General features: G+C 45.7%; 1 protein-coding gene across 12 annotated transcripts in view; it reads right to left on the minus strand.

Moving 5' to 3' along the window:
* Positions 1–25,350, minus strand: part of Nav2 (neuron navigator 2) — a 689,076-nt gene that overhangs the window by 294,352 nt on the left and 369,374 nt on the right. The window contains exon 1 of one of the 12 annotated variants that reach the window (XM_078046353.1): positions 18,247–18,463. The exons of the other annotated variants lie outside the window; for them this stretch is intronic. Coding sequence (XP_077902479.1) covers positions 18,247–18,297 — 51 coding nt within the window. The 5' untranslated portion in view covers positions 18,298–18,463. Of the gene's footprint in view, positions 1–18,246; positions 18,464–25,350 lie in introns of those variants that run through there. 12 annotated transcript variants of the gene reach the window in all.

Here is a 25,350-nt window from a genome sequence, read left to right on the forward strand (position 1 = left end):
CAAGAAAGACATCTGTCTCCAAGACTAGGACCCCAGAGAGTGGGCAAGATACCACTGTGCAATACAGCAAGCATAACTACAGCAGAGGAGGTGTGGCATTTTAACAGAGAGAGAGAGGAGGCATTGCAGCTTGGGTGACGTGAGAAGGAAATCTCCTTACAAATACAGGAGTTCCTTTATGGGGACCCTGCTCAAGTCCTCTGTCATTTGCTCATTTGGCAAATATTTACTGGACTCAAACTTTGACCAGATATTGTGGTAGGTGCCAGGAATTCAGGCAGACATGTCCTTGAAGTCATGGTGAGATGGGTTATAAACAAGTACACACACTTACAAACAAGGCAGGGCTGGGGCGTGGCATGCCACAGGGAAGGAGTGTGTGTATCCCAGAGGCTGTGGCCGGAGGGGGCACTGTGGTAGGGTGGGAGGGTCAGGGAGGCCTCTCTTGGTATAAAACGAGAAGGAAGCATCACATCAAGAGAAAGGCATGAATATTCTGGGCAAGGGGAACAGCTGACGAAGGCCCTGAGGTGAGAAGGAACAGAAATTGCAGAACAGAAAGTAGTCCCAGGTGGTAACGTGAAAAATGCCAGGAGGGAGATGGGGAGGAGGGCAGGGGCAGGCAACCAAGGGCCTTCCAGGGCACAGGGTGGGAGGGAAAGGATTTTAATCTACATGCAGGGGGCTGCCACAGAAAGGTTTAATCCTTATTGTTCCCTTATCACAGATGTGGAACGTGTATAAACACAATTTTTAAAAAGTCGATTTTAATGCACCTATGCCATTGAAACCGTTGCAGAATTGAAAACTTGAGACTTTAAACAAGGAGCAACACAATCTGACTTGTTTACAGCAGGTCACTCTGGTCACCTGGAGAAAGAACAGACTAAGGGGCAGAAGAGGAAGCAAGGAACCCAGGCTACTTGAATAGTCCAGGTGTAAGAGCCTGGGACCAGGTGATGGTACTGGAGACGGAAGAAAGTGACAAAAAGCAGTTGAAAAAGAATGCTGGCACTCTGCATGCTTGGCATTGAATCGAAACTCCCTGGGTGAACGGATTACAACCTGGCTAGAATGTGAGCTGATTTGATTGGCTTTTCTAAATTCAGCCACTCTAAAAGTGAAACCAATTATATACACACACAATAGCTCTAAATCAAAGATGGACATCTTCAAGTTTAACAACCATCAACTGACCTGATAAAATGCAGGCAGTAGTCAAGCATGGGGCAGCGTCTTCCAGCTTTATTACAGACCCATGACTCACTCAGGACTGAGCTGCGGAGCGCTCTCTGCCTGCCACTGCTCCCTGCACCTCTCACTTGAGCCTATTCTTATTCTGCAGTTTCAAAGTTAAGCACCCAGGACCTCCCAGAACAAACTGTAACTTCCAAGGAAGAATGTGCTCTGGCAGTATGCTTCAGTAGACTCAGAAGGTGTGTCCAGATAAGAGTATTAAGGGTACCTAGCAGTAGAGCTGGAAGTCTCAAATGAAGCACATAGGTCCCAGAGGGAGACATAAACCAGACCTGCATCCCCACAAAGGCTGAGCGGGTTCCATAAGTGCTGGCAAGTTCGCAGCAGTCTTTGCTTCCTAGCTTCCTCAGGGAGCAGCAGAGTGGTGGCAGCGGGGTGGAGGAGAGCTTTTCTTTTCCTCTGGCAGCCTGATGTGCATGCCAGAGAGCAAGAGCACAGGTCTGCAGTGGGTCCTGAACGTGGTTCTTGTTGACAAGGGCTCTTCTCTGCAGTGGACCAGGGTGTCAGGCCTGGCACAAGGAGCCAAAGGGCTAGCCAAGTCTGCAGAGGGAGGAGGAGGAGACCATTGCCTTACTGCTTAGACCCAAGTCCCTGTGGCAGTGAGGGCTTTGATTTCCAGAAGAAATTAAAGAGGAGGAGACTAAGGGGCTCATGATTGACAAGACGCTCACTGATACAAAAGCTCCTAAAGCATATGCATGTTAAGGAGACCAGCAGGGAGGTTCCCCCTTTAGTCTGAATTTTATCTCCTCCCATGACTACATAGGTCTAGCAATCAGCCATGCCTGTGCAGAACAAGCACCCTCCACCCCAAGGGCATTCCTTCTTCCCTCAGGAAGGGACTTCAGGAGGGCCCAGCATTGATGCTGTTCAGAGAACAGAGGTGACGTCTGCAAAGCATCTCCTGAGTCTGGGCACTCGGTTACCACCTCAGCTTGTATGTCCAACAATATAGCTTCACGAAAGTCCTCTTAGATGGGGAGAAGTGACCATTTCCCTTCACTTACTAAATAAGGCCCAGAGTCATGTAACCAGTGCCTGGCAAAGCTGACACTGGGTTGAGCCCATCCCAAGTCCCATGCTCTTCCCACACCTACCAGCCTGCTCCTGCCAGGCTCTCTTCTAGGAGACTGAGCACCTGCTCTCAGGATGGTATGGCCCAGGCTTCTGCTCCAACCTAACCTGCCCCAAGCTCTTACTTAGCTTAAAAAAAAGTGACAGCCACTGAAATCCTCACTTGGGAACTCCTTTGCAGGGGGAAAGGAGTCTACAGCCACCCCACCTCTGCTGCCATGTATATTTACCAACAGCAATGGGACGGGGGTCTCTGCAGATTGAGGCACTCCTTTGAATAGTTCTCAGGTACTGCTTCTTCCCACCTGGCCAGCATGTGCTCCCCATGGGCTCCACACCTGAGCCAGGAAAAGAAAGCAACTTGGCAGGCCTGGCTTGCTGGGAGGCTCCAGTGGATTGGTGTATGCCACCTGCGGGGTGGGTAGAGAAGCCAAGGGGAGGGTTTCCAGGACACAGTTCCAGTTCCGTTGCCTTGCCCTCGTGTCATCTGGCAGCTGGCAAGGTGGTAATGGTTAACCTGGGAAGGTGCTCCAATCTCCTCTGATGTTTTTGGTGTGAGTGATTTCCACTCGGGTAGGGCTTAAATGCAACAAGAACCTGATGTAGTTCCTAGCAATAGTGGTTAAGGGTAGAGATTTTTAAACTAGATTGCTCTGTGTTCAAAGCTGTGGCTCTCCGTCTCACTGTAACTTTGGTAAGTTATTAGTTTCTTTATCAAATGGGTATAACAGCAGTACTTGCGTCACAGGCTTGCCATACAGATAAACGAGATAACGCATGGAAAGGCACAGGACAATGCACACGGCTTAGCAGGTGCCATAGTAAATGTGGATGAAAAAAAATGCAAATAATATTCTTTTTAAGTAAATCAGTCATTGAAGCTGCAGGTCTTCCCTGAGAGTGACAGCAGGTCCAGCCCAAATAGCCCCAGAAAGACAAAACAACAACCACGAAGTACAGGCTTGATGGCTGATGCTATCCTAGTTGCCTCGAACATAGTGAACGCTGTAACTGCTTACTTAGGGCCTACCTGCCTCAAAAACATGATCTCCAATCTGCTCATCTATTCTGCTAAGTCAAAATTATTCCTAGAGAGGAGGGATCCAAGGCTCAGAGATGTCAAATAACTTTCCTAGGGTCACAGAACCAGTGAGCAGCAATTGGGACTCATGCAACAACGAGAACAATATTTATGCAGGTCTTGAGCTGTGACAGGTATTGTTCTAGGCCCTTAACACATATACTCCACTTGAGGATGGACTCTGATCATCCCCACTTCTCAGATGAGAAAAACTGAGTGAGTCCTAGGTGGTTAAGCAAGGTCACACAACAGCTGGGCTGTTGTACGAACTGAAGCAGGCTGGTTCCAGAGACCTTGATCTAATCATTGCCCTAACTACCTCTCATCATGAAAAGCTCTTGATCTTCTCACTGTCGTGTTCTGCCTCTAAAAACTCATGGGTGCTGAGGACCCTCTTCTAATAAGAGACAACTGTGTTGGAATGAAAAAACATACTGGGCTGGAAGTCAGAGACTTTGAGCTGTGACCTTAAGCAAATCACTTTCCCCCTACTGAATGTCAGCTGGCCCAAGTATAAAAGGATTGGTTTGGACCAAAAATCTGCATTGAAAGCTTGCAGAATATGGCTTTCTGAATTGGGCCTTCCTTCTTCCTGAGCAAGAGTATGAAGTCCATGAAAATGTGGGCTGAGGCTGCTGACAGGCCCTTCCCCAAGCAGCCAAGGCACGTCTAATGGAAGGAGACAGCATGTGGCCGGGTGCAGGAGAGCCGCCCACAAGTGAGCATCGAGCCTGGGAGATCCTGGGCAATTTACCAGGCCCTTGGTTTTTCCCCTTTGGCAAAGACAAGGAAATAACTTGCCTTAGTGGGTTGCTTTGAGGTCATAAAAACGGTCATAAAGCATTTTCCCAGATTCAAAGTCCGGGTTTGCAAAATGCTCTTGAACTCAGCCATGAGAAGGGTAATCAGAGAAGAAGTCGGGACTTTGCAGGATTCCCAGAAAGCAGTCTGAGAATGTAAAGAATCTTCATTACTTCTCCATGCTTCTTACAGCTGAGAGTCTAGTCCAGAAAGGGGCAAAAAGGCCCCAGTACTATTGCAAAGCAACTCAGAAGATATTCAAAACAGTACCATGCTGTTTAGCACAACTGTATGCTATCCTGCTCAACAACTTTCCTACTGGACAATACATTCTCAGAGGACAAGAAATTTGTCTGTCTCAAATTAAGACTTGTCGACTTAATTCATTTCCAAGATGAGAACTGAACACACTTTCCTCACACCGACCTGCTTAATTCTCTCCTCTTTTTCCTAGGTGCCTTGATAGAACTCAAGTTGACACTTAACTGAATATGTACCATGGGCTGGGCAGAGTGCCATTTGTGAATTCCAGTTACTTCTAAAAGCTACAATAACCGTAATGCCTGAAAATAGCATCAGTGTCTTAGATTTGGGGCTGGAAGGAAAGAATCAAACCTTCCTATATGGAAGGTATGAGAAGGACAAAGAGTGAATCATGAGATTTCCACAACTAGTTTAAGATCTATTTATTTTTATCATTTAGCATGCATAAAATATTTAACATAAGAATGAGTCATACACCTGTTCAACAATGATTTCTTGGGCATCTACTCTAATAGGTAGTATGCTAATAGTCCTGAGAAGTTTGAAGAAGAAAACTAACATATTACTGATTTTTTTGGAAGGTTAATTCCAGAGGTCTGCTGTTTCCAACTTTAAACTACAGAAACAGCACTCCTCTTTCTCAAGAAGGATGAAGAGATGAATGCATTTATTTAAAACACATATTTACTGAGCACCCGTGTGATGCCTGGTGTTGGGAATACCTTTAAAAGTGGCCAAGCGGGCTAGGAGCTGTAGTTCAGTGGTAGAGTACTTGCCTAGCACCTGAAGGCACTGGGTTTGATCCTCAACGACCACATAAGGATAAATAAATAAAATAAAGGTATTGTGTCCATCTACAACTAAAAAATATTAAAAGTTAGTTAGCTAATTAAAAAAGCAGTCAAGCAGGATTGCTATCTTCATGAAGGACAAAAATCTAATTAAGAAGACAGCTGCTCACTAAGCAGCACAGATGTCAAAAGGAAAAAGAAGCAAAGTGGCTGAGTTTGGAGGTCTCTAGAAGGAGATGCACTCAGGTGGAGTCCTAAAGAACAAGAACAAGTCAGTCACGAAGAGTGGGGAGCAGAGCTGGGTAATACCGTGGGAAACTCTCTGAGGTAGGAAAGAGCTTCGAAAATCCAAGTGAGGGGAGGAAGGATGGTGTGGCTTGGTGAACAACTCACAGAGTGCAGGTGAGAGAGGACAGGGAAGAGAGCAGACCCTGAAGGAGCTTTTAAGCCACAGTGAAGAGTCTGAACTTCATCTCTGTGCAAAGGAAAACCATTGAACTGTACTTAGAGCAAGAGAGTAAAAGGTTGTCATTTTTACTTGGACACCTCTGCGGTGCTGTCTGGGGAAGAGACTGGAAGCCCAGCAATAGTGCAACTACCAAGACCCGTTAGGAGACCACTGCAGTTTTCTGAGTGACAGGCGAAGGTGTCCTCAACTATGTGACAGTGAGAAGGGGTCAGAGTTTAAGTCTACTGGGGAGGTCCAAACAGAAGCATTGGCTCTTGGAATGAAGGAAAAGTGGGTGAGGAGGAATCAAGGATGAGGACTCAGCTCTGATTTGAGCCGCTGGTAAAAGGTGGGAATTCTCAGCCAGGGCAATTTTGCCCCCTAGGGGACATCTGGAAAGTTCTAAAGACATTTCTGACTGACATAACTAGGGGTTGCCACTGAACACATTATAGTAGGTAGATGCCAAGGTGTTGCTGAACATCCTGCACCACAGGGTTCAGGTCCCATAACACAGAATTATCTGACTCCAAAGTCAATGAGCACCAAGGCTGAGAAATGCAGACTTGCAGAAGTGGAATGAGCAAGGGTAGGGGACAGTAGGAGGGGTTACTTAGTGCTACATCTGGGACATATTAAATTGGAAATAATCATGTTAAATTGTCCTTGGAACCACACTACTTGGAATGGAGAAAGTAAAAAGTGCGACTGGCACCCAGACCCTGCCAGGAGAAGAGAGTGAGTACTTTCTCTCTGAACCAGGAAGACCTAGGAGTCGTGAGTCACTCTCCTACTAGCTCAATTATAAAATAGATTCCAAAAAAAATCAATAAAATATGAGTCTTTACACTTGCCATTTGTGATCTTCCCTTTCTCCCACCCCAAATACTCCCTACTCCTCCTGCCCAGCTCTAAGTCCTAGAAATGTAAAGCTTCCCTAAAAACTGAATTCAGGAGTCTGGCTTTTCCAGCACCTTCCTAAGAATGCCATCAGCTATCATCCATGTACCTCCCCTAAGATTTCTGACTTCCCTATGGGAAAAAGCTTCCACTCATCTTCCTTACAGAGACACTAAAGCTCAGACAAGTTAAGTAATTTGTCCAAGGTCACAATGATTTGGACCAAGTTCTTTCTGATGCTCAAGTCAATGCAGCCTCCTCCTTATGTCCAAGGGCACTTAATCTACAGACTCTGAGTGATTTCTATGTCCTGCTTCAGAACTCAGCATCCAGCATTCTATTTTCCTGTGCACATGAGAGCTGGTGCCCAGTTCTTGCTTGATAATTTGTAGACGCAGGTCCCCTCTGTGGGAGTCTGGTTGCCTGGCTAGTCGGAAGAGAGCTTGGCAGCAGGGAACCATGTTGGGGGTGGGAAATGGAACTTCTACCCTTTTCCCTCTGTCCCAAGTTTCCACTTGGGTCCTAAAAGAAGGAAGCCCCATTAGTTTTCTGGCCTCCTTCCCCACACCCAAGTCACTCCCCCCACAGGAGGAGCTAAGTCTAACCTGGGTGAGTACAGTCAGTCCTTTATATCTGGAGGTTCCTCCCTCATCTGTGGACTCAAGCATCAGTGGATTGAAAATACTTTTTAAAAGTTGCATAAGAACTGAACATGTACTGACTTTCTTGTCATAAATACAGTATAGCAACCATGTATATTTACATTGTATTAGATATTCTAAGTAATCTAGAGATGACTTAAAGTATACAGGAAGATGTGTGTAGGTTATGTGCAAACATCATGTCATTTCACATGGGATTTGTGTCTCTCAGATTTTGGTATCCGCAGGGGTCCTGGCACCAATCCTACTTAGACACTGAGGGACAACTGTACTCTGATGGGGCATAGCTTACATGCAGGAAGGATGACTGTGTTTAAAGGCAGACATTGAGCCCCATGCAGTCCCTTTTACTCCTGAGGCAGGCCCCTCAGGTGCTCTTTCTCTTTGCTGAGCATCTCTACCTGGGAGTCCAGGTGACCAGACATGTTAGGTCCATCCTATGGGCCAGTTCAGGGGAGAGGAGACAGGCAACCATCCTCTGGTCTCAGTCCCATGTCAGATTCTTCACCATTTATCACCTGTTCTGAATTTGGGGAGTTAAAAGGTGCTTAGCCAGGTTAATAAAGGCCATTAGTCTTCATCCCTAGGAGAGGAGGAAGAATGAGAGCACAGCAGTTCACTTTGTGGATTCACATTCCCCTTTGTACAATTTGGACCACAGTTTAGATAAGTATTCAATAAAACTTGAAAAATGATATAAATAACCTCCAACATGGTACTGCCAAAACCAATCCATCATGTCTCATTCACCACTCTCCTCTGCTGTTCCTTCCTGACTTACTGATTTCTCTCAGTGACAGGACGATAGTCCAGGTTTCCCAGGCTAAAAGCCTCCAGAATATTCAAACTCCCCTTCGTCTTTGTTCACCACTGACAATCAGTTGGCAACCCTGCCTAGCCACCTCCAGGACAGCACTCCTGCCTACAGAGTGCCTTTCCCACACATACCTGAGCTTCTGCTCACTCCTTCTAGAAAGTCCCTCCAGAATAAGAACACTGGGAAGGAAAAGGGGCACCACCCTCCTATTTCCCAGGTCTGAGCACAGAACCTGATATCTGTAAAATATTTAAAACCTGAAGCAACTGTAAAGTCTCCATTCCAACACAGTCTTAAGCCAGGGAAATCCACAGAGGGATAGGTAGTGTGGCTACAGCTTGTATTCTTCCAAAGGTGACACTAGATATCAGAAGTAAGGATTTTCATCAGACCCCCTCATCCCTCAGCTCCCAAAGCACAGCAACACACCTCACAAGTAATAAAAGGTGAACTAACTCCATTTCCATTAAATCGAGCCCCAACATCCACCAACTCCCAGCCTGGGATACATGGTGAAATCCTGAGCAATTTGTTCAATCTGTGATAAACTAAATTCTGATGTAAAGGAACTGCTGGTTTGTTCAAGTCTCATTCTAGGCCCCCATTTTCCAAAGAAGGTAGATATAAATGTGTAGATGTGACGGGGGTGAGGGGAGGAAAAGGCAGGCAAATGACAGAAACAAGGCAGATCTCTGTATTCCTGGCCCAATTTACCTGGGCAGCCACATGACAGAAAATTTCTGACTAGGGACAGCCTAAGCAGCTACAGAACCCTGAACCACTCAACCAACATTGAATCTGGAGTAGACCTCTACTGGGCAGGAACAGAACTACAGCTAGGACCAAAAGATTTAGAACCCACGGAGAACCCAGGGAATTCCCACCAACTATTGCTTGGATCCACTCCAGTTACTTCATTAACCTTACAATAAACCTCCCTAGATTTGATGTCATTCAACTTTGCATTAAGTTGAAAAAAACAAAACAATGAGCTTATGGTTGCTGCATTGATTGAATATTGGATGTGTGCACGTGCTCTGTTGTTTCTGGGGGAATTAAAGAGGAAGGAGGCTCCACACCTGCTCTCCCAGGGCTTATGCATTAGCAGGTGTCTACAGATTCAAGGTGAAGCAGGGTGGTGGCATAGGAAATGGGATTCTTTATCCAAACTGCAACCTGGGAGACACAGTCAATAGGGATTAGCAGCTTAAACATCTGGGAACTATACCATGTATGGCCTTGAAACTCTGATTCACTGCTTGAAAAACTCTGCTTCAATTGCACGTCAGTCTCCACACCCTTATAATATGCACCACTTCTGGGAAATAAGTGAAAAGGATAATGCATCAAACTCCAGTTTCCCAACATTGTCTCATTCCTTTTTTGACAACTTGCTGTCCAACAAGGTCTTTGAACCTCTTCCCTCCTACTTGGTATATAGTAAGTAGGCAGTCACACTTTACTAAGCAATAAGCATCTTGCAAAGGAGAAAGGGCAGGGAGTGTGTAGGAAACCATCTAAAATAAATCTATTTGTCCCCAAGTTTTTCTGGGTTAGAAATCTATTATTCAAAGAAGGGTCCCCTTAACCCAAAATATGGTTCAATCTGGAATAGCACCTACCAAGACAGGTTCTGAGATAATTTCTAAGGACTGAAAACTACCATATCCAAGCTCCCCACTGCTCCCCTCACAGCCGCCAGATACTATTTTGTGGAAAGAACATTTACTACCACACTTAACACTTAAAAAAAAAAAAGCCACCAATGCAATAAACCCAGTTTATTTAATTCTCAAACATGAACTCATTGCTATCTCAGGAAATATCATCTTACACTTTAGATTAAATGTTATCCCCAAGTCTAGGAGGCATTCAACAGTGAGAAAGTAATATACTTTAGTTGGATTCTCCAGGCTCAAGTTTCACCAAAACAAGTTTCATACAAAGATTAGCCAAGTACCGGAGGGTAATGGGATATGGCAGGGTTACGTCACCTGCAGCCCATTTTCAGAGAAGCATGGCTTCTCCAGGTGGAATTCTAAATGCTCTCTCTTCTCAGTCTTTATAACCTTTGTTACACCAATTTGTAGGATGGGTAATGGCAGGTGCATTGAAACAGCTTACAACCCATGAGGCCTTGGGCAGATCGCCTCAGCCCTCTAGGCTCATACGTCTTCTTCATTGTGAAGTGGGTTGTTGGGGGGCTGGTTGTCATAGAACCTCTTCCTTAACTAACATTTCAAAGATTCTTAATCCTGGACTTGACTTTCCAACTCTTCCTGCAGTTTCCCCAGCCATGGAGAGTGATTCTTTTGCTCTACAAGAATGAATGAAGACTACTATTGGGCAGAGCAAGTCAATTCTTGTTCAAGCTCACCCCACAGCTAAATTGCCAACCCTAACAATAATCCGCCTGTATATCCTCGGCTCCTTCCCTGGCACAGTGAGAGATCCCCAAAAGAACAATTTTTCACCTTGATCTGATGATGATGGTGGTAATGAGTTTTTACTGACTGCTTAGGAGGTGCCAGGTCCTGTACTAAGTGCATTAGTTCTCACAAACCCTTCCTTAGTAGGTATGTATAACAGGCAAGGAAACTGCGATGCCAAGAGGTTAAATGATTCATCCAGGATCAAAGAGTTAAAAGTGGCAGACCCCAATTTTTTTTTTTTTTTTTTGAGAGAGAGAGAGAGAGAGAGAGAGAGAGAGAGAGAGAGAGAGAGAGAGAGAATTTTTAATATTTATTTTTAGTTCTCAGCGGACACAACATCTTTGTTGGTATGTGGTGCTGAGGATCGAACCCAGGCCGCACGCATGCCAGGCGAGCGCGCTACTGCCTGAGCCACATCTCCAGCCCAGACCCCAATATTTTAATCTAGGTCTCTCTGACACCTTACTGCTTCTTATACTTGAAGTGACCAATTATAAATAGATCTCAGTGTGCACAAGACAGGACCAATTTACAACCTTATCCCACTGCAGTTATTAACAGCACCCCTTTCACCCTCAGGGATGATTTGGCTTGAATGATAAATTATACAGCCACCTTCTTACAATGCCTCTGTGAGGAGAGATGATGATCATTATTATATTACATAACAACCATGCCACTTCAACAATGAAGCCCTTTTGTAACCACCATGCACTAGACTAATCCCCTCCCTATCCTCTTTACTCCACTGTATCTTTCCCCTTAGCATTTATCTCCATAAGATTAATAAATATTTTGTTTATCATCTGTTTCCTCCACTAAAATACAAGTGCAACAAAAGCAGATTTTTTTTTTAATTTACTGGCTTATCTCTCCAAACCTAGTAGAAATTTCATAGATATTTGTTGAATGGATAAAAGCAGTGGCAGCATCAAAACAATAACTGACATTCGTTGAGCATTCACTATGGGTTAGGTGCTGCTCTAAAAACATTATTTTATTAAATAATTCCAACAACTCCAAGTTTGGGACTATTATCATCATCATTTTACAAAGCAACTGAGGCTCAGAGAGATGAAATAACACTCTTCCAAAGTGACAGAGAGCCGGTGGCCAAGCTGTGTCCAGTGTCCATGCATCTAGCCCCAATTCCAAGTGCAATAGCAGAAGCAGAGCAAACAACAACAGTCAAGAGTTTAGGGCAGTATGACACCAAAGGTGGGCTCACATTACTGTCTATTAGGGTCAAAGGAGGTGGAGAGGCCATCAGGGGTTACTTAGAAGAAAGGAGACTTGATATGAACTTAGGAAGGCAGGGTAGTATTTTGACAGGTGGAAAAAGGAGTGAAATCAGAAATCACTGGTTGGCCATGCTGTGGAATTAACAACTTTTATCTGAAAGCCACGCAGAGGAAGGTCTAAAACATCAGCCAAACAGTCCTAAATGCTATGGAGAAACAGGACTTTATCCACTAGTAAGCAGGGTCCCATGAAAGGTTTCTGATGGGGGATGACGTGTAGTCTGTCGAGTTAGTTTTGAAACTTCCCGTCAGTGACAGTGCCAGAGAAATGGATGGGAGCTTCAACTGTGAAACAAGACTTATCCCTGGGCCGTCTGCAGCCAACCATCCTCTTAAGCCCAGGGCACACACTGGAACTGGTGTTTTAGTTAGCTATTTGGCCACTGTGACTAAAAGATCCAACCAGAACAACTGTAGAGGAGGAAAAGTTTATTTGATGGTTCACAGTTTCAGAGCAAAATGTCATGGTGGATGAGTGTAGCAGAGGGAAGCAGCTTACATGATAATCAGAAGACAGACAGAAAGGTCTCCATTTGCCAAATACAAATATATACCCCAAAGCCACACCTCCAATGCCATATTGCTTCCAGCCACACCCACTTGCCTTTAATCACCACACAATTAATCCCATCAAGTGATTAGTTCACTGATTGGGTTAAGGTTCTCATAACCCGATCATTTCTCCTCTAAACCTTGTATTGTCTCACATGGGAGTTTTCGAGGGATACCTCATATCCAAACCACAACACTGGCAAGTCCCTGTTTGAAGCATGGCACTACCCTGTCGATTTGGTTGTGCTACAGGCCCAATCATGTACCTAGTAAGCCCAAAGTTCATCTCTCACTATGACAAAGACAATACATGATACAGGGGTTCACCCCTGTCCTGCTCCACAATGTTAAAACTGGATGTAGTCAGTATTTTGCTGGCAAGGACAATCCTCTCCCACCTCCCAGTCCTCCCAAATATTTCTACCACACTTTCTTGTCACTCTATTTGAGCAACAGCTGTCAACTCACTCTGAACCCTTGCTCTACTACGTGTTCTCAGTGGTTAGTTGGGCTCTTTCGCCACCTCTCCACCTCCCTGGCTGCAACTCTTACAGCATCAAAGTCGGCACATCTGCAACAACGTCTGAATCAGAAGTTGGGAGGAGCCCTGGGCTGGTAAATGAACTGAAGGTGGCAGTCTGGTCCACATGTCTGGGAGAGCTTAGAGACCCTGAAGAAAAAACGTAACCACAAGTCTTCTGCGTGGGTGGTATTATAAGAGAGAAGCCAGAAACAACACCAAATAAAAATATTTTTTTTGTATTTTGCTAGCTCCACACAAAAACAACTGCATAAGTAATGTAAGCACTGCTAGGTCACCGGGGGACCAATTATGAATCTCTATGTCTCTATTAACACAAAATTGAAGGAAAATGTTTTACCTCAAAATGTCATCCAAAGGAAGTCATTTATTAATTTCATGATTTTCCTTTCCTCTCCTCTGATATTCTAGTCATCATTTTCCCAGTAATTAAGCAAAGTCAAAACCTTCCTTAGAACTGAAAAGTATATCAAGACTCAGAGGGCTCCTTACCCACAGCAGAAAGTCATATGGAAATATTCCTGTATATTACAACCTGGTTTCTTGAGACAAGGATGGAATTTCTTGCCCTTGGGATTTGGGGGATTAACAGAAAATGGATATGATTTCAGTACCTGGGAGATGCAAAAATCTATGCCAGTTACAATTAGTGGAAAGTAGGAGAAAGTCTTAGAAGGTCCCAAGAGCAGAAATTAAGGATATTTTTCCAGCATGAAATGGGAATAGTCTCCAGGAAGTGTCAATGTGCTTTATCCAGAAAAGCAGAAGCTGTTAAGATGAGAATCATTCTGTAGATAAAAAGAGGAGTGAGAGCTGAGGTGAGGTGATAGATGTGCTGATCAGCTTGATGGTGTAATCATTCCACAGTGTATGTATATTAACATCACCCCATTGTGCACCTTTTTAACACCATAAACCATTTTTTATTTGGCCATTATCCCTCAGTAAAGCTGGAAAAAGAAAAAAAAAACATGCTTTAGAAGCATTAGTATTTTAAACACAATGCCTGGGAGCTCCGATCTGCAGTGTCTGTAGCAGCTTGGCCTTCAGGAGGGAGCAATATAGCTGCAGAGAGGCAGGCAAGGCCCTTTAACCCACTGACCTCTCTTAACCTACTTGTTAGCCTGACTACAGACAGGCCCAAAGGGTCTCTGACCAATGCCTCTGGGGTGGGGTGTCAAAGGTCAGAGGCACATTCCCTCATCATCATTATTCTCAATTATTCTTCATTCAAAGCCACTTTCTCCTTCATTTTGAGGAAGGGCCCCTAAAGTGTTTTTCAGGACTCTGAAGGGTGATGACCCAGCCAACCCTGACTTTCCTCTCCACCTGGCTCCCAGAATCTCCCAGACCAAAGAGGATAATAGGCATTTTTAGCAAGTGAAAAGAGAAACACAGCAAGAAGCACAGGGTCTCCTGGCACACACACTCTGCCTGAGCCCTGCTCCTTTGCTGGGCTCCCAGGTAACAGGGCAGAGCAGGTGAATGCACAGCCTTAGCCATCCAAGCAGAGCTTCTATAGTCACTAGCCCTGGAAGCTGAGGCAAGTCTCCAATTCTAGGAGCTTTAATTTCCTCATCTGGATAAGAAGGATAATAATAGTTTCTAGTTCATAGTTCATGCAGAAGGTGAAACAGAATGAATCGTGTGTAAAGCTCAAAATAAAGGTTCAATACTTGTTAACTATTAAAATATAATTTCAGCATATTTTAAAATTTTTTCATTAGTGATAAGTATACAGTCATTGCATAAAATTTGGTATATAAGGAAAAGCGTAGATAAAAGAAATTTCTGGTCATCTCCCCAGCTCCAGTTCTGCACTGTTAATCTTTGCAAATATTGCTAGTATTGCTCTTCTGTCTTTTATCTGAGCAGAGACATGCACACCCAACTGGATCTGTGTGTGTGTGTGTGTGTGTGTGTGTGTGTGTGTGTGTGTGTGAATGATGGTGTGGAACAAACCCAGGACTCTGTGCATGCTAGGCAAGTGCTCTGCCTGCCACTGAGCTACATGCCTGGCCCTTTTCATTTTTTATTTTGAGAAGAGTTTCATAACAAGGCTTGCCTGGAACTAGCGATCCTTTGCCTTAGCCTGCTAAGTAGCTGGGCTTACAGGTATGCACCACTATGCCCAGCATTCTTATGATTATGATCATCTTTTAATCATAAGAACAACCATTCACTTCCCATCAATTAGTTGCTGAACCCTGAGCTCAAAACCTAATGTATTGTATTTCTAATCTTCACCGTAATTCTGTGAGGTACTATGGTCCCCACTTACAGAAGAGGAAACTAAGAGGCTAAACTAAGGGATTAAGAGGCTAGACAATGGGTCCCAAGCTGCACAGCCAGTAGCTCCTGAGCAGAGCTCTGCCTGAAACTCTCTGAGTAGGATGCCCAGGCTCTGTGCAAAAAGATAAGCTGTGAGGGTGGCCTCCCCCGGTGCCTTTCTCTCACCATTCTCAATTTTACCTAAAGAAGAGAACTGCAGGAGATAAGAATGTCAGAATCATCCACATCATGGTCCTTGGCTGTGCCCAAGCTTATCCTCTCTCAGTGGTGCTTCAGACCTGAGCAATCACCTCCTCTCACTTTCATCAAAGCCCCGTGACCCTGTCAGATTTGAAGGAGAATCTACCAGTTACTGCTCCCTATCCCAGATGGGCAGGTGCATTTCTGAAATTCTCCTGCAGAGATAATACAAAGACAAGTTTTGCCTCTAATTACTCTTGGCCTTTTTGCCTTATTTTTTTTTTATCCAATTAGCTTTAAAATAAAACATGAAGCAAACCTTTAGTTCCACTACTCAACCAGAACAGTGAATTCTCAAGCTGTAGGTTAACCGACTTAATGTTTATTGAACTGCATCAGTGATAAAAGTTCAAGCACCCACCTCTGGCCCCAGGCCCCATTCTGGGGCAGTTATTCACACACAATTGACTTCCAAGATGTTCCCGGGGAGCTCCTTCCTGCTGAGGGCCACTAATGATTCAAAGGTAAGAAAGGTTTGTTTTCCCCAAGCCCATTAGGAGAACAAGCCATTCACCCAACAGTACAATGCAGCTTGGAGAAGGAGACTGTGTCTCATTTACGCCTGAAGAAAATAATAATGATGACTGTTCCCATTTAATAGACATTCATGTTTCAGACTCTGAGCTGGATCCTTTTCTTAAGATTATCACATTTCATCTTTTCACAACCTGGGGAAAGGGAACTGTTAAACCCTATTTTACAGAAAAGGAAAATGGATTCAGAGATTAGTAAGTGGCAAGGCTGGAATTCACACCAAAAAGCACCTGTGAGCACTGCCTTTTAGGATGATCACAGGCTGCTTCTCTGCCAAGCCTGAGCTCTGCACAAATCATACAGCAAATAACTGGTACCTCAATCAGTCAATAATGAATGAACAAAAAGCAAACTAATGATGTATCAACCCATGATGTATTAGTGGCCCCAGGATTCTGCAGAATAGCTGAGGTCCATCCTTGAGGATATCTGAGGCTCTCTGAATGGCAAGACTCAGGCTTTTCCTGCCTGGAGTGTATGGAGTGCACAATATAGTAACTGCTTCAGATTGTCTGAGCTCCTCTGGTCTGTCCTCCATCTGATGAGGAGGGGGGACTCTGGTGGACCACAACAACTACCTTGGGTGGTCCTCACAGTTCATTTGAAAAGTGAGACAGGTCTAAAGATCCAGGCAGACCCAATAAAGGCTGACCTCTGACCCATGTAGAGGAAAACTCCCTTCATAGGCTAAAGGCAATACTGGAACAGAGGGGACATACCAGCTCTATTCACCGCCACCTGCCACCAAGCTCCAGAAGTCATCCCCGAGATGCTCTATGGTTTCCTTGCCTGGCAAATAATTCTTTTTTTCTTCCCCCCTCCAAAAGCCTTTAGGTCTGGCAACCTATTCAGTTCAGACCAAGGCCCGACTTTCCTCTGCTATATATTAGAGTGGCATCTCAGGTGTAACTTGGAGAGAAATGAACTGAAACTCTGGGCTCTCCCATAGCAGTCTGGTAGGAAAAGGATTCCAGGAAAGGATTAGGGAGCTGGAATCATGACATAGTGCAGCAAAGGTGCATAACGTCTGCTAATGTTATAGCACATTAAATGAAGTTGTAAAATAGTAGGTTAAAGTTAGACAGGCCAAACATAACACAAGAAGTATGAAAAGCAAGGTGCCATTTTTCCAACAAATAAGTTCATTATATGAAAAATGGGGCTTAGGTTGATTTAGCATGTTGGTATTCAATGAGGCTGCTGTGATGTGTGTGTGGGGGGGGGGGAAGGAGGGGTATCTTTCAAAGTCTACCCTAATGAGCATGAACTCCAATTTACTAATACCTACTCATGATTGAGTCCTTTTTATAAGTAGGGCCCACAAATGTGATTTCTTATCCTGCCACCAGTTCTCCAAGCTGGGAATCTGTCCCACTTCACTGAAGAGGAAACTGACATTCAAGGGGGTTAACTGATTTGACCACAGCAATGACTGACTTCAATGGGGGAAATTATGGTCTCTGCCAGTTAAAACCATCTGATTTTTTTTTTTAAATCACAAAAGCAAAACCAGAGAAGAGTCTTCTGATCAGATTTCCTGCCTGGGATGGGGAAATAGTTCAGGCTTCCTGGGCAGCTAGGCAATCGCTGCTTTTCTCAGCTCTCTCAGGAGGAAGAGACGGTTATTTTTGAAAACGGAGGAGGGAAAAAGTACCTGAAGCCTGGATGGATCTTGCAAGCTTAAAAGAGAACTAAGACATAGTGAGAGACCGTTGGAGAGGACACGTATAAATATTCACGAAGGGCTCACGTTTTGTTTTTGTTTTCCTGGCAAACAAGCCAAAACCCTAATAAAGAGCAACACCCGCGTGCATCCCAAAGTATCAAAACACCATGCGGGGAACCGGACTGGGGCATGAGAGGCAGATCACGCTGACCTCGGACCCACGGTAAGAGCACAGACCTACTAGCAAGCAGGAGGCAATCCCGGAGGCGCTTGCAACCCAATAGAGCCACAGGAATTCGTAGGTGCAAGGGACGAGGAGATAAGGCAGCCCGGCCCCACCCCCTTCAATCTCAATCTCTCTCTCTCTCTCTCTCTCTCTCTCTCTCTCTCTCTCTCACACACACACACACACACACACACACACACACACACACACACACACACACCCTGAAATAAATCTTCAAAACAATAAGGGAAATACCAAGTACGGAATCAGGGGCTTTCCACCACGGAGACAATTCCTAAAGGGGCGCGGGGAGGAGTGGGGGGTAGAAGAGCAGTGCCCAGGAGTGAGGTCTGCGGTCCTCCCTTACCAGTTTCATGGTGGTGTTATTCTGTTCCCAGCGCCACAGCATCACGCTCATCTTACTTCAGAGCCAGGAGGGAAGGGGGAGAGGAAGAAGGGGGGCGGGGGGAGAAGCTGAAGCACCTGCCTGCGCGCCGGCAAGGTCCGGCCGCGCGGTCCCGGGTCCCGGGTGGTCCTCTCGGCCGCAGCCCCTGTGGGCATCCCCGGCACCCGGGGCGGACCGGACCTGGAGCCCCGCGCCGCCCGGCTCTCGTGCCTCGGTCGCGCGCTCCCCGCCGGCCTCCTCGCCTCCGCCAAATCAAACAACTCCCCCTGCGTCCGAGCGCCCGCTCCTCGCGGCGCGGAGGCCGCTGGGGCCCGCGGACGGGGGCGGAGGGGGTCTGAGGCCGGCGGCTCTCCGCCCCCTCGCTGGCCCGCGGCAGCCCCGCGTGGCCCCCGGCGCTCAGTGGGGCGGCTCGCCACTGTCGCGGGTCGGAGGGAAGGGGGAGAGATGGTCGGAGCCGGGAGGTACTTAACTCTTTGGAGGAGGGCGGGGAGGCGGGACAGCCTTGGGCAGAAGGGAGGGGTAGGATCCCGAGAGGGGCTTCGGGAGCGCGGGCTGTGTCTTCCTGGTCCTCCGGGTCCTCAACCCCGACACTCTCCCCTGCCGCTCCCCACCCGTGCTCAGCTCCATCGCATTTTTCTTTTCAGCACCAAACTCACCCAAGTAGTTCCACAGAGCCACTCTCTCGGGCCACCGCCCCCGGAACACCTGGAACTGTGGCTGTAGGATGGATGCATGCACACACACACACCCTGCGCTAGCCCACACGCCGCTGCCCCAGCAACATTTATTTCCTGCTACGTGAAGGACGGAGCTTGGGTGTTTTCAAACACACCTGGCCGCTGCCAAAGAAAGGACATCCGTAGCCCTGGCAGGAGGAGGAAGGGACAGGAGAGGACATGAGAGGCGGCCTTGTGGCCTTTGTTTCCTCTTCAGTCTCCCCCACCTGCTGCAAGCTGTCCTGTGCCTTTCTCTGATACTTTGGGGAACTAGACGCTCTCCTCCCCCCATTTTCCTGCCTAACTCTTGACCTCAGGGGTCCAGCATCTTCTAACCTGACAGCGATCCTCCATGACCCCCCAAAACTTTTAGTATCCTGACAAGCATCAGAATTCTTTCAGTTCTCCACAGCAAGAGGCCACTGGCCACCCAGACGGCAGTGCTTGTCTCTGATTTGGGCAACAGTGACGTTTGAGGATAGAAATCCTGGCTCTCACTTACTGATAAGAGCTATGAGTTGCCTTATATCGTATTCTTTTCAGTAGTAGGGGAGGTGATAAAATGGGTTCCAATCTTTTTAAAAGTGATCTTTTAAAACATACCAATAAAATAAAAATGTTGTCATATTACATATGTCTCTCAGGATTTTATTTCCCTTCAGAGTTAAAAAATCTTCAGTTTTCTATGACCTGCTATTTGATCTCCCACCTTCTGAGCCTTGCCAACTATGCTCCAGTTTGCAACAGTGGCTCTGTTTCTTCTCAATCAAAACAAAATTCTTCCCAGCTCAGGATGTGCACCTGATAGTCCCTCTACCTGAGACACTGTTCTCCTAGGCCTACCTATGATCTAATTTTTAACATCACCTGCTCATAGGACTTCTAATGCAGCAAACTTTTCCTATCTCATTACTATTTTTCTTTTTTCCTGTGTTCTGCTCACTGTGTTAACTAAGCCAACTTTTATTCTTATTCATTTTCTGCCTTATCTAACTGGATGACAAATTCCAACAATCTTGACCATTTTGTTGCCCAACTGGGTCCCCATGCCTGGAAGAATGGAGCTCAATGTGACTGTCCCACTATGAGTTCATACAGCTTCATCAGCAATTAGGACTGAGCCAGGCCCAGACATCCTGCCTGAGGCCCTACAAAGAAATGCATGGCCCTACAAGACTGAATGGCTACAAGGAAACCTTATATGTGCGCACCTCTGTCTCTGGAGATGGAAACATAGGGAGTAATTTTGTAGTCTCAAGGGAAGAGGAACATCCTGGGGGAACATATAAGGGGAGAACATGTGTCACTTGAAAAAACATTTTGTATTAAAATATACTTATATATTTGGAAACCAAATCCTAAAATAACTTATTTTTTCCAAAAATAAAGCTTGACAAAATCTTATTGGCTAAAAGTGCAAAACAGCTGTCTAGTGCTTTTTTTTTTTTTTTTTTTTTAACTAGGGGTCCCTTTGAGCTGGGTAGGAAGATGTAGAGTTCAAAGCCTCTGAAAATGCTACAAGACTGGGTTTCTGTGTGCTCTCTGGGGAAGCATTTATAGGGTCATAGTGCTTTCAAAGATAGCTAGAAAGACACACACCTCCAGGAAGTCGATGAATGGACAATTAGTTCTCAATCAAAATCTTTACTGGTGAAATATGGAAAGTACCATTCATGGTGCAAGGAGGAAGGAGGAGGTAGGGAGGGAGATACTGAAGGCACCTGCCCTCATTTTAATTGAAGGGAATAAAGCCTTGTTCCTCAGACCTCACACACTACAGACCATAGTGTCCCAGCTCACTTAGTGCATATTCCTTATGAAGCATTTTAACCCAGGTGGGTCCAGGGAGTTGAGAGTAAGGAAGAGTCCCATTCTGGTGTGTGATTGTACATGCGTGCAAGTGACCCTACCATGCACACATGCAGTCCAGTAGGGAAAAAGACACTGTTGCACTTAATGCAACAGGTACTACAAACAAGTGCCACACAGTATACAGTGATGCATAAAGGAAAAGCTATGCATGAGCCTGGGAACATGGAAGGTGACACAGAAGTGACACGGACCTGTATCTAGAAGGCTGAAGGCAGGTCCAACAAGAGGAGCAAAGCACCTTAGGAAGGTGGAATAACATGTGGCAGGTTGCACAGAGGTGAAACAGTACGACAGGTTTTGTGTGATCAGAATGTAGACATCAAGTGAAAGAAATTGAAACTCCTTTGGCAGGCTGGGCCAAACAGGTTTCTATAAAGGGAATTCTACCTTTTATTCTTATAAAACAATTTGTCCAAGTTCTCATTTCATGAAAACCTATCTAGTAACAGTGAGAGGAGAGCTTTGAAAAGGTGAAGGCTATGGGAGGGACACAGATTAGGTGGCTGCTGAAATCACAGGAGGCATGCAGTAAGAGTGTATGAAAAAGACAACTGACATCACCAGCCAGCCACTGCTGCATGCTCTAGGAAGCTCCAAAGGCAAGGGCTGTGAGTTCACCCAAACAGGTGTCAGGGCACTGCAGATTTGCAGACAAAAGTGGCTCCTTGAAACCTTTTTGAGAGTTATTCACATCCAAGCTGCCTCTCTCCACACTTTTCTGTTCTTTCCACCCATCTCTGTAATCTTCCACCAGAACTTGCATGTGGGTTAGGGGGAAGAGCTCAGCCTTGCTGACCATGAGGGGTAATGCTTGTGTTGATCTCCCCTGAAATGTGGTTCCTCCTGGCTGTTGGCCTCTTTTCAGCTCATGGCTTTCTGACCCATCCCCTGGGCCTGATAATTTGGTGCTGACCCTTGCAGGCAGTAAGTGACTCTTCCTCACCTCAAGCTTGGGCCCTCTCCTGAGTGTGACCCCTCTTGTACTCTCATGGAAGTCACAAGGTGGGGCCCCAAATCCTGGTATTGTGGGAAGGACCCCAGAGATTGTACCTGCCTTTCACTGGCTGTGCAATGCTCCACACCTCTCCATCCCCAGCATCCAAGAGATCTGTCCCTTGTTACTCAGTACTCACTTATCCCTGTGTCTGTCTTCCCTCCTATAAACCTCTCCAAATTTTCATCACCTGCCCAGCTGTGGTAGACACGTGACAAATATCTCCTGAATGAGAGTCAGAGTACCTTCCTTGCTCCTTAAGGCAGAATGAAGGGGGGCGTGGGGAGATCAGGCAGAAAGCCGAGCCTGAGGCCTGGCATCCTGAAGGTGCCACTGCTGCTCCCTTGGGTGACAGCTGCCTATCCAAAGGCCTGCTTTTCCTGTTCTGGAACCAATGATCTATATGCTTCCTTTTCACTGTAGATCCTGCAAGCTCAGCCCCTGTCTGATAAACTAATTTGTGTCCAGCTGTTAATAGCTTAATGTGTTTCCCAGATAAGGCACTTCAGTTTAACAGGGGTCTTCCACTCTTTCAGCCAAAGCAATGACTAATGGGGAGATGTTCAGACACGGTGGGGGCGGCCAGGGGAACTTCAGACAAAGTGGGCTCTCTAGACTGCTCCAAATGCACTATGTGGGCTGAGATGCCTTTCCACCCACACATGAGGGGGGGATGTCAGCTTTTACAAGGTCTTGGAACAACAGCAGAAGGATCTGCTGCAGTGTGCCACTCCAGCAGGGAGGAGGGAATAAGCCAGATAGCTTGTTCTAGGGAGTCCTTAGTCCCCCTGCCCCAGATAACTGGGCTTGAAGAATAAAATACCACAGGGGAGTTTCACATCATCTGCCAAATGAGAATCCTAGCCATATTAGTGGCTAATGGTCAAAAATGGTGAAGTACACCTTTTATCCTTGAGATAATGAAGGCAACCTGTGCGCAGTCATTTTTGCAAGGGGCTTAAAGACTTAAAACCTCTCTCCCGTTCTAGGAGGGCCCAGCGATCTAGGGTGTAAAAGAAGATAATAGATAAAAATTAAAATAAAAGGCTTGTGGAAGTATACAGCTGGTAGGCTTTTCAGAACCCGAATGTCAGATTGAAGAAAAGCGCTAATCCTTCCTGGACAGGAAAGAACTCTTGTGTGCAAGCCTGCTACAGAGTGGTCCGGAGCTCAGTGGGAGCTGTGTCCCCTCCACGAGGCTTGGAGGGGAGTGGGCTCCTGCTAAAAGGTCAGATGGGGATATGCAGGGGATCCAAGGCCCTTGGAAGGTTTGAAAGTAAGATGTTTGGCTTTCAGGAGGGCAGACCACGTCACACTGACAAGCCCAGAAATGAATTGATATTGATATGAATAGAAAGGACAGCAAAGGATTTCTCTCCCTTCCCTCAACCTTTTCCTTTTTTTTTTCCTTTGAGATAAAATCATGTAAAGGCAACTCCTCAATGCACATACTAAATGCCACTGCCTTTTAATATGTTCCTTTATAGGGCTTAATTTATCATTTCCTGGGTCCTCAGGCTCAAACACTTTTTCCTGTGCTGGTGGTGGGGGTCAAGTGGTGGGGTAATGTTTCCCAGCCCAGTGTCGCTGCGGGTTGTGTTTTGGACTAGGCCACGCATGCTCACACCTCCGCACCTTGTTCAGGCTGTTTCCTCAGCATGGAATGTCTTTCCATGTCTTTCTATGGTTCCATGCTCTATCAAATGATATCATGTTGACCTTTTAGGACTCAGAGCAAAATTAATTTTGTGAATTTCTTTCAGATTTCCCCCCAACCATAACTATTTACCCTCTCTTCTATGGTCCTCCACACCTGCTTTCTCTCTCTCCTATGTCCTATTGTCCAACGCTTCTTGTAGTTGAGGTAGGTACATTTCATTTGTTACTGTGGGGCTGAACATTGATATTATCATTACTAGATTTTAATTGCTTAGGAACAAGTACTCTGTTATTCATCATTGAACATTCAGAATAGTTGGTTTATCATTGAGTTAATTCAACAGAATTAGTAAATCCAGAGTGGCAGGCCTGTAGGAGGTTTAAAGATCACCCCATTTCATTACCTAACTTTTCAGAAGAATCCAGGTCTCTTGGACAGAGCTCCATCCACTGTACCATGCAAAATATATTCAAAATAAACTCAGTTTCATGGGGAGATTGGGAGTACTGGGCCATGAGGGCAACTTGGGAAGGCCCTCAGCAAGAAGTCAGAAATTCATGATGCCCTCACTGTGTAAGAGCTTCACTGTTTGCTGGGAATCTGGAGACCTGACACTTTTAAATATCACTTGAAGGCAAGCTTTTGGGGAGCAAGGCTTACATCTTATTTCTTTCTATAGACCTCAAAGCATCACCAAATGTGGAAGAGGCTCAGGTAAAAGTAAAGTTTCAGGACACTTGAAAGATCCAGGGTTTTTTGTTGTTGTTGTTTTGTTTTGTTTTTACTTTTCCAAGACAGACACATCTCTGAAGAGCAGGCATGCTTTCCCTTGGAATCTGAAAGTTACCAGGTGCCCCTGGTATTTATTTGCTCAATTCAACATCCTAAGCCCTGAGGCTCCTCCCCCAGCCCCTTCCCCCCATCATCTCAATGAAGCAGATAAGGATTGAAGTTGTGCAATCTTAGTGTGACCTCTGACCCCTCTTGGAAAAGTCTCCATGTAGCCAGTCCTGCCTCCACTACTGGCCAGAAGCTGCACCCCCATCTCTGACCCAGGGCAGTGTCAGGGTGTGGGGGTTGTAGACATTGGGGGGAAGTGGCTACAAGATTTACTTTAGGCTTGCCTGCCCACTCAGGTGGGCCAGCAGTTTGTGTAAAGTGAAAGAAAACTGTTTAAAGAAAAAAAAAAAAAAAAAACAACAACTATAAAAACTAACCAAAACCCCTGCCACAGAACTGTGGGCACAGAAACCTGAAGTTACTGTTGAAGCATTAAAAAGCTTGCAGGTTTCCAACATTGTCTTTGGTTCTGGTTTTATATCTGAGCGATTCAGAGAACTGTTTGGAAAGGAACAGCCCTCAGACTCTCGCTGGGTTTTTTGGGTTTTGTTTTGTTTTCCACGGCAGCCGTTTGGTGGGGAGAAGGCTGATGTGGTTTTGTTGATTTTATTTTCCCTGTAGGATTGGCCCTTTCAATCTCGGCCAGATCTGGTCACCAGGGATTCAGGTTAGCGATTGAAGAGGCAGCATCTTTGCCAAGGGGCTGTGGTCTGCACTTCGTGGGAACTGTTGAGGAACTGAGTGCCTCTCTAACAGCCTGTTGCCGGAAGAGATGCAGTTGCCTTTCATGGAAAAGTTTTGTGATTGAGCAATTAACCAAATGCTTGCAGAGTGTGTTAAAAAATCTATTACCTGACTGAGGTGTGGAGGTATTTCCCTTGGGACAAAAGTAGTGAGGAAACTGATTTCTGTTTTGTTCAGGCATCCTAATCCTCCTAGAGGTGGCTGGCTGTCTCTGAGTGTGTGTGTGTGTGTGTGTGTGT

This window comes from Ictidomys tridecemlineatus, chromosome 4 (genome assembly GCF_052094955.1).
Source record: "Ictidomys tridecemlineatus isolate mIctTri1 chromosome 4, mIctTri1.hap1, whole genome shotgun sequence".
NCBI classification, from domain to species: Eukaryota; Metazoa; Chordata; class Mammalia; order Rodentia; family Sciuridae; genus Ictidomys; species Ictidomys tridecemlineatus.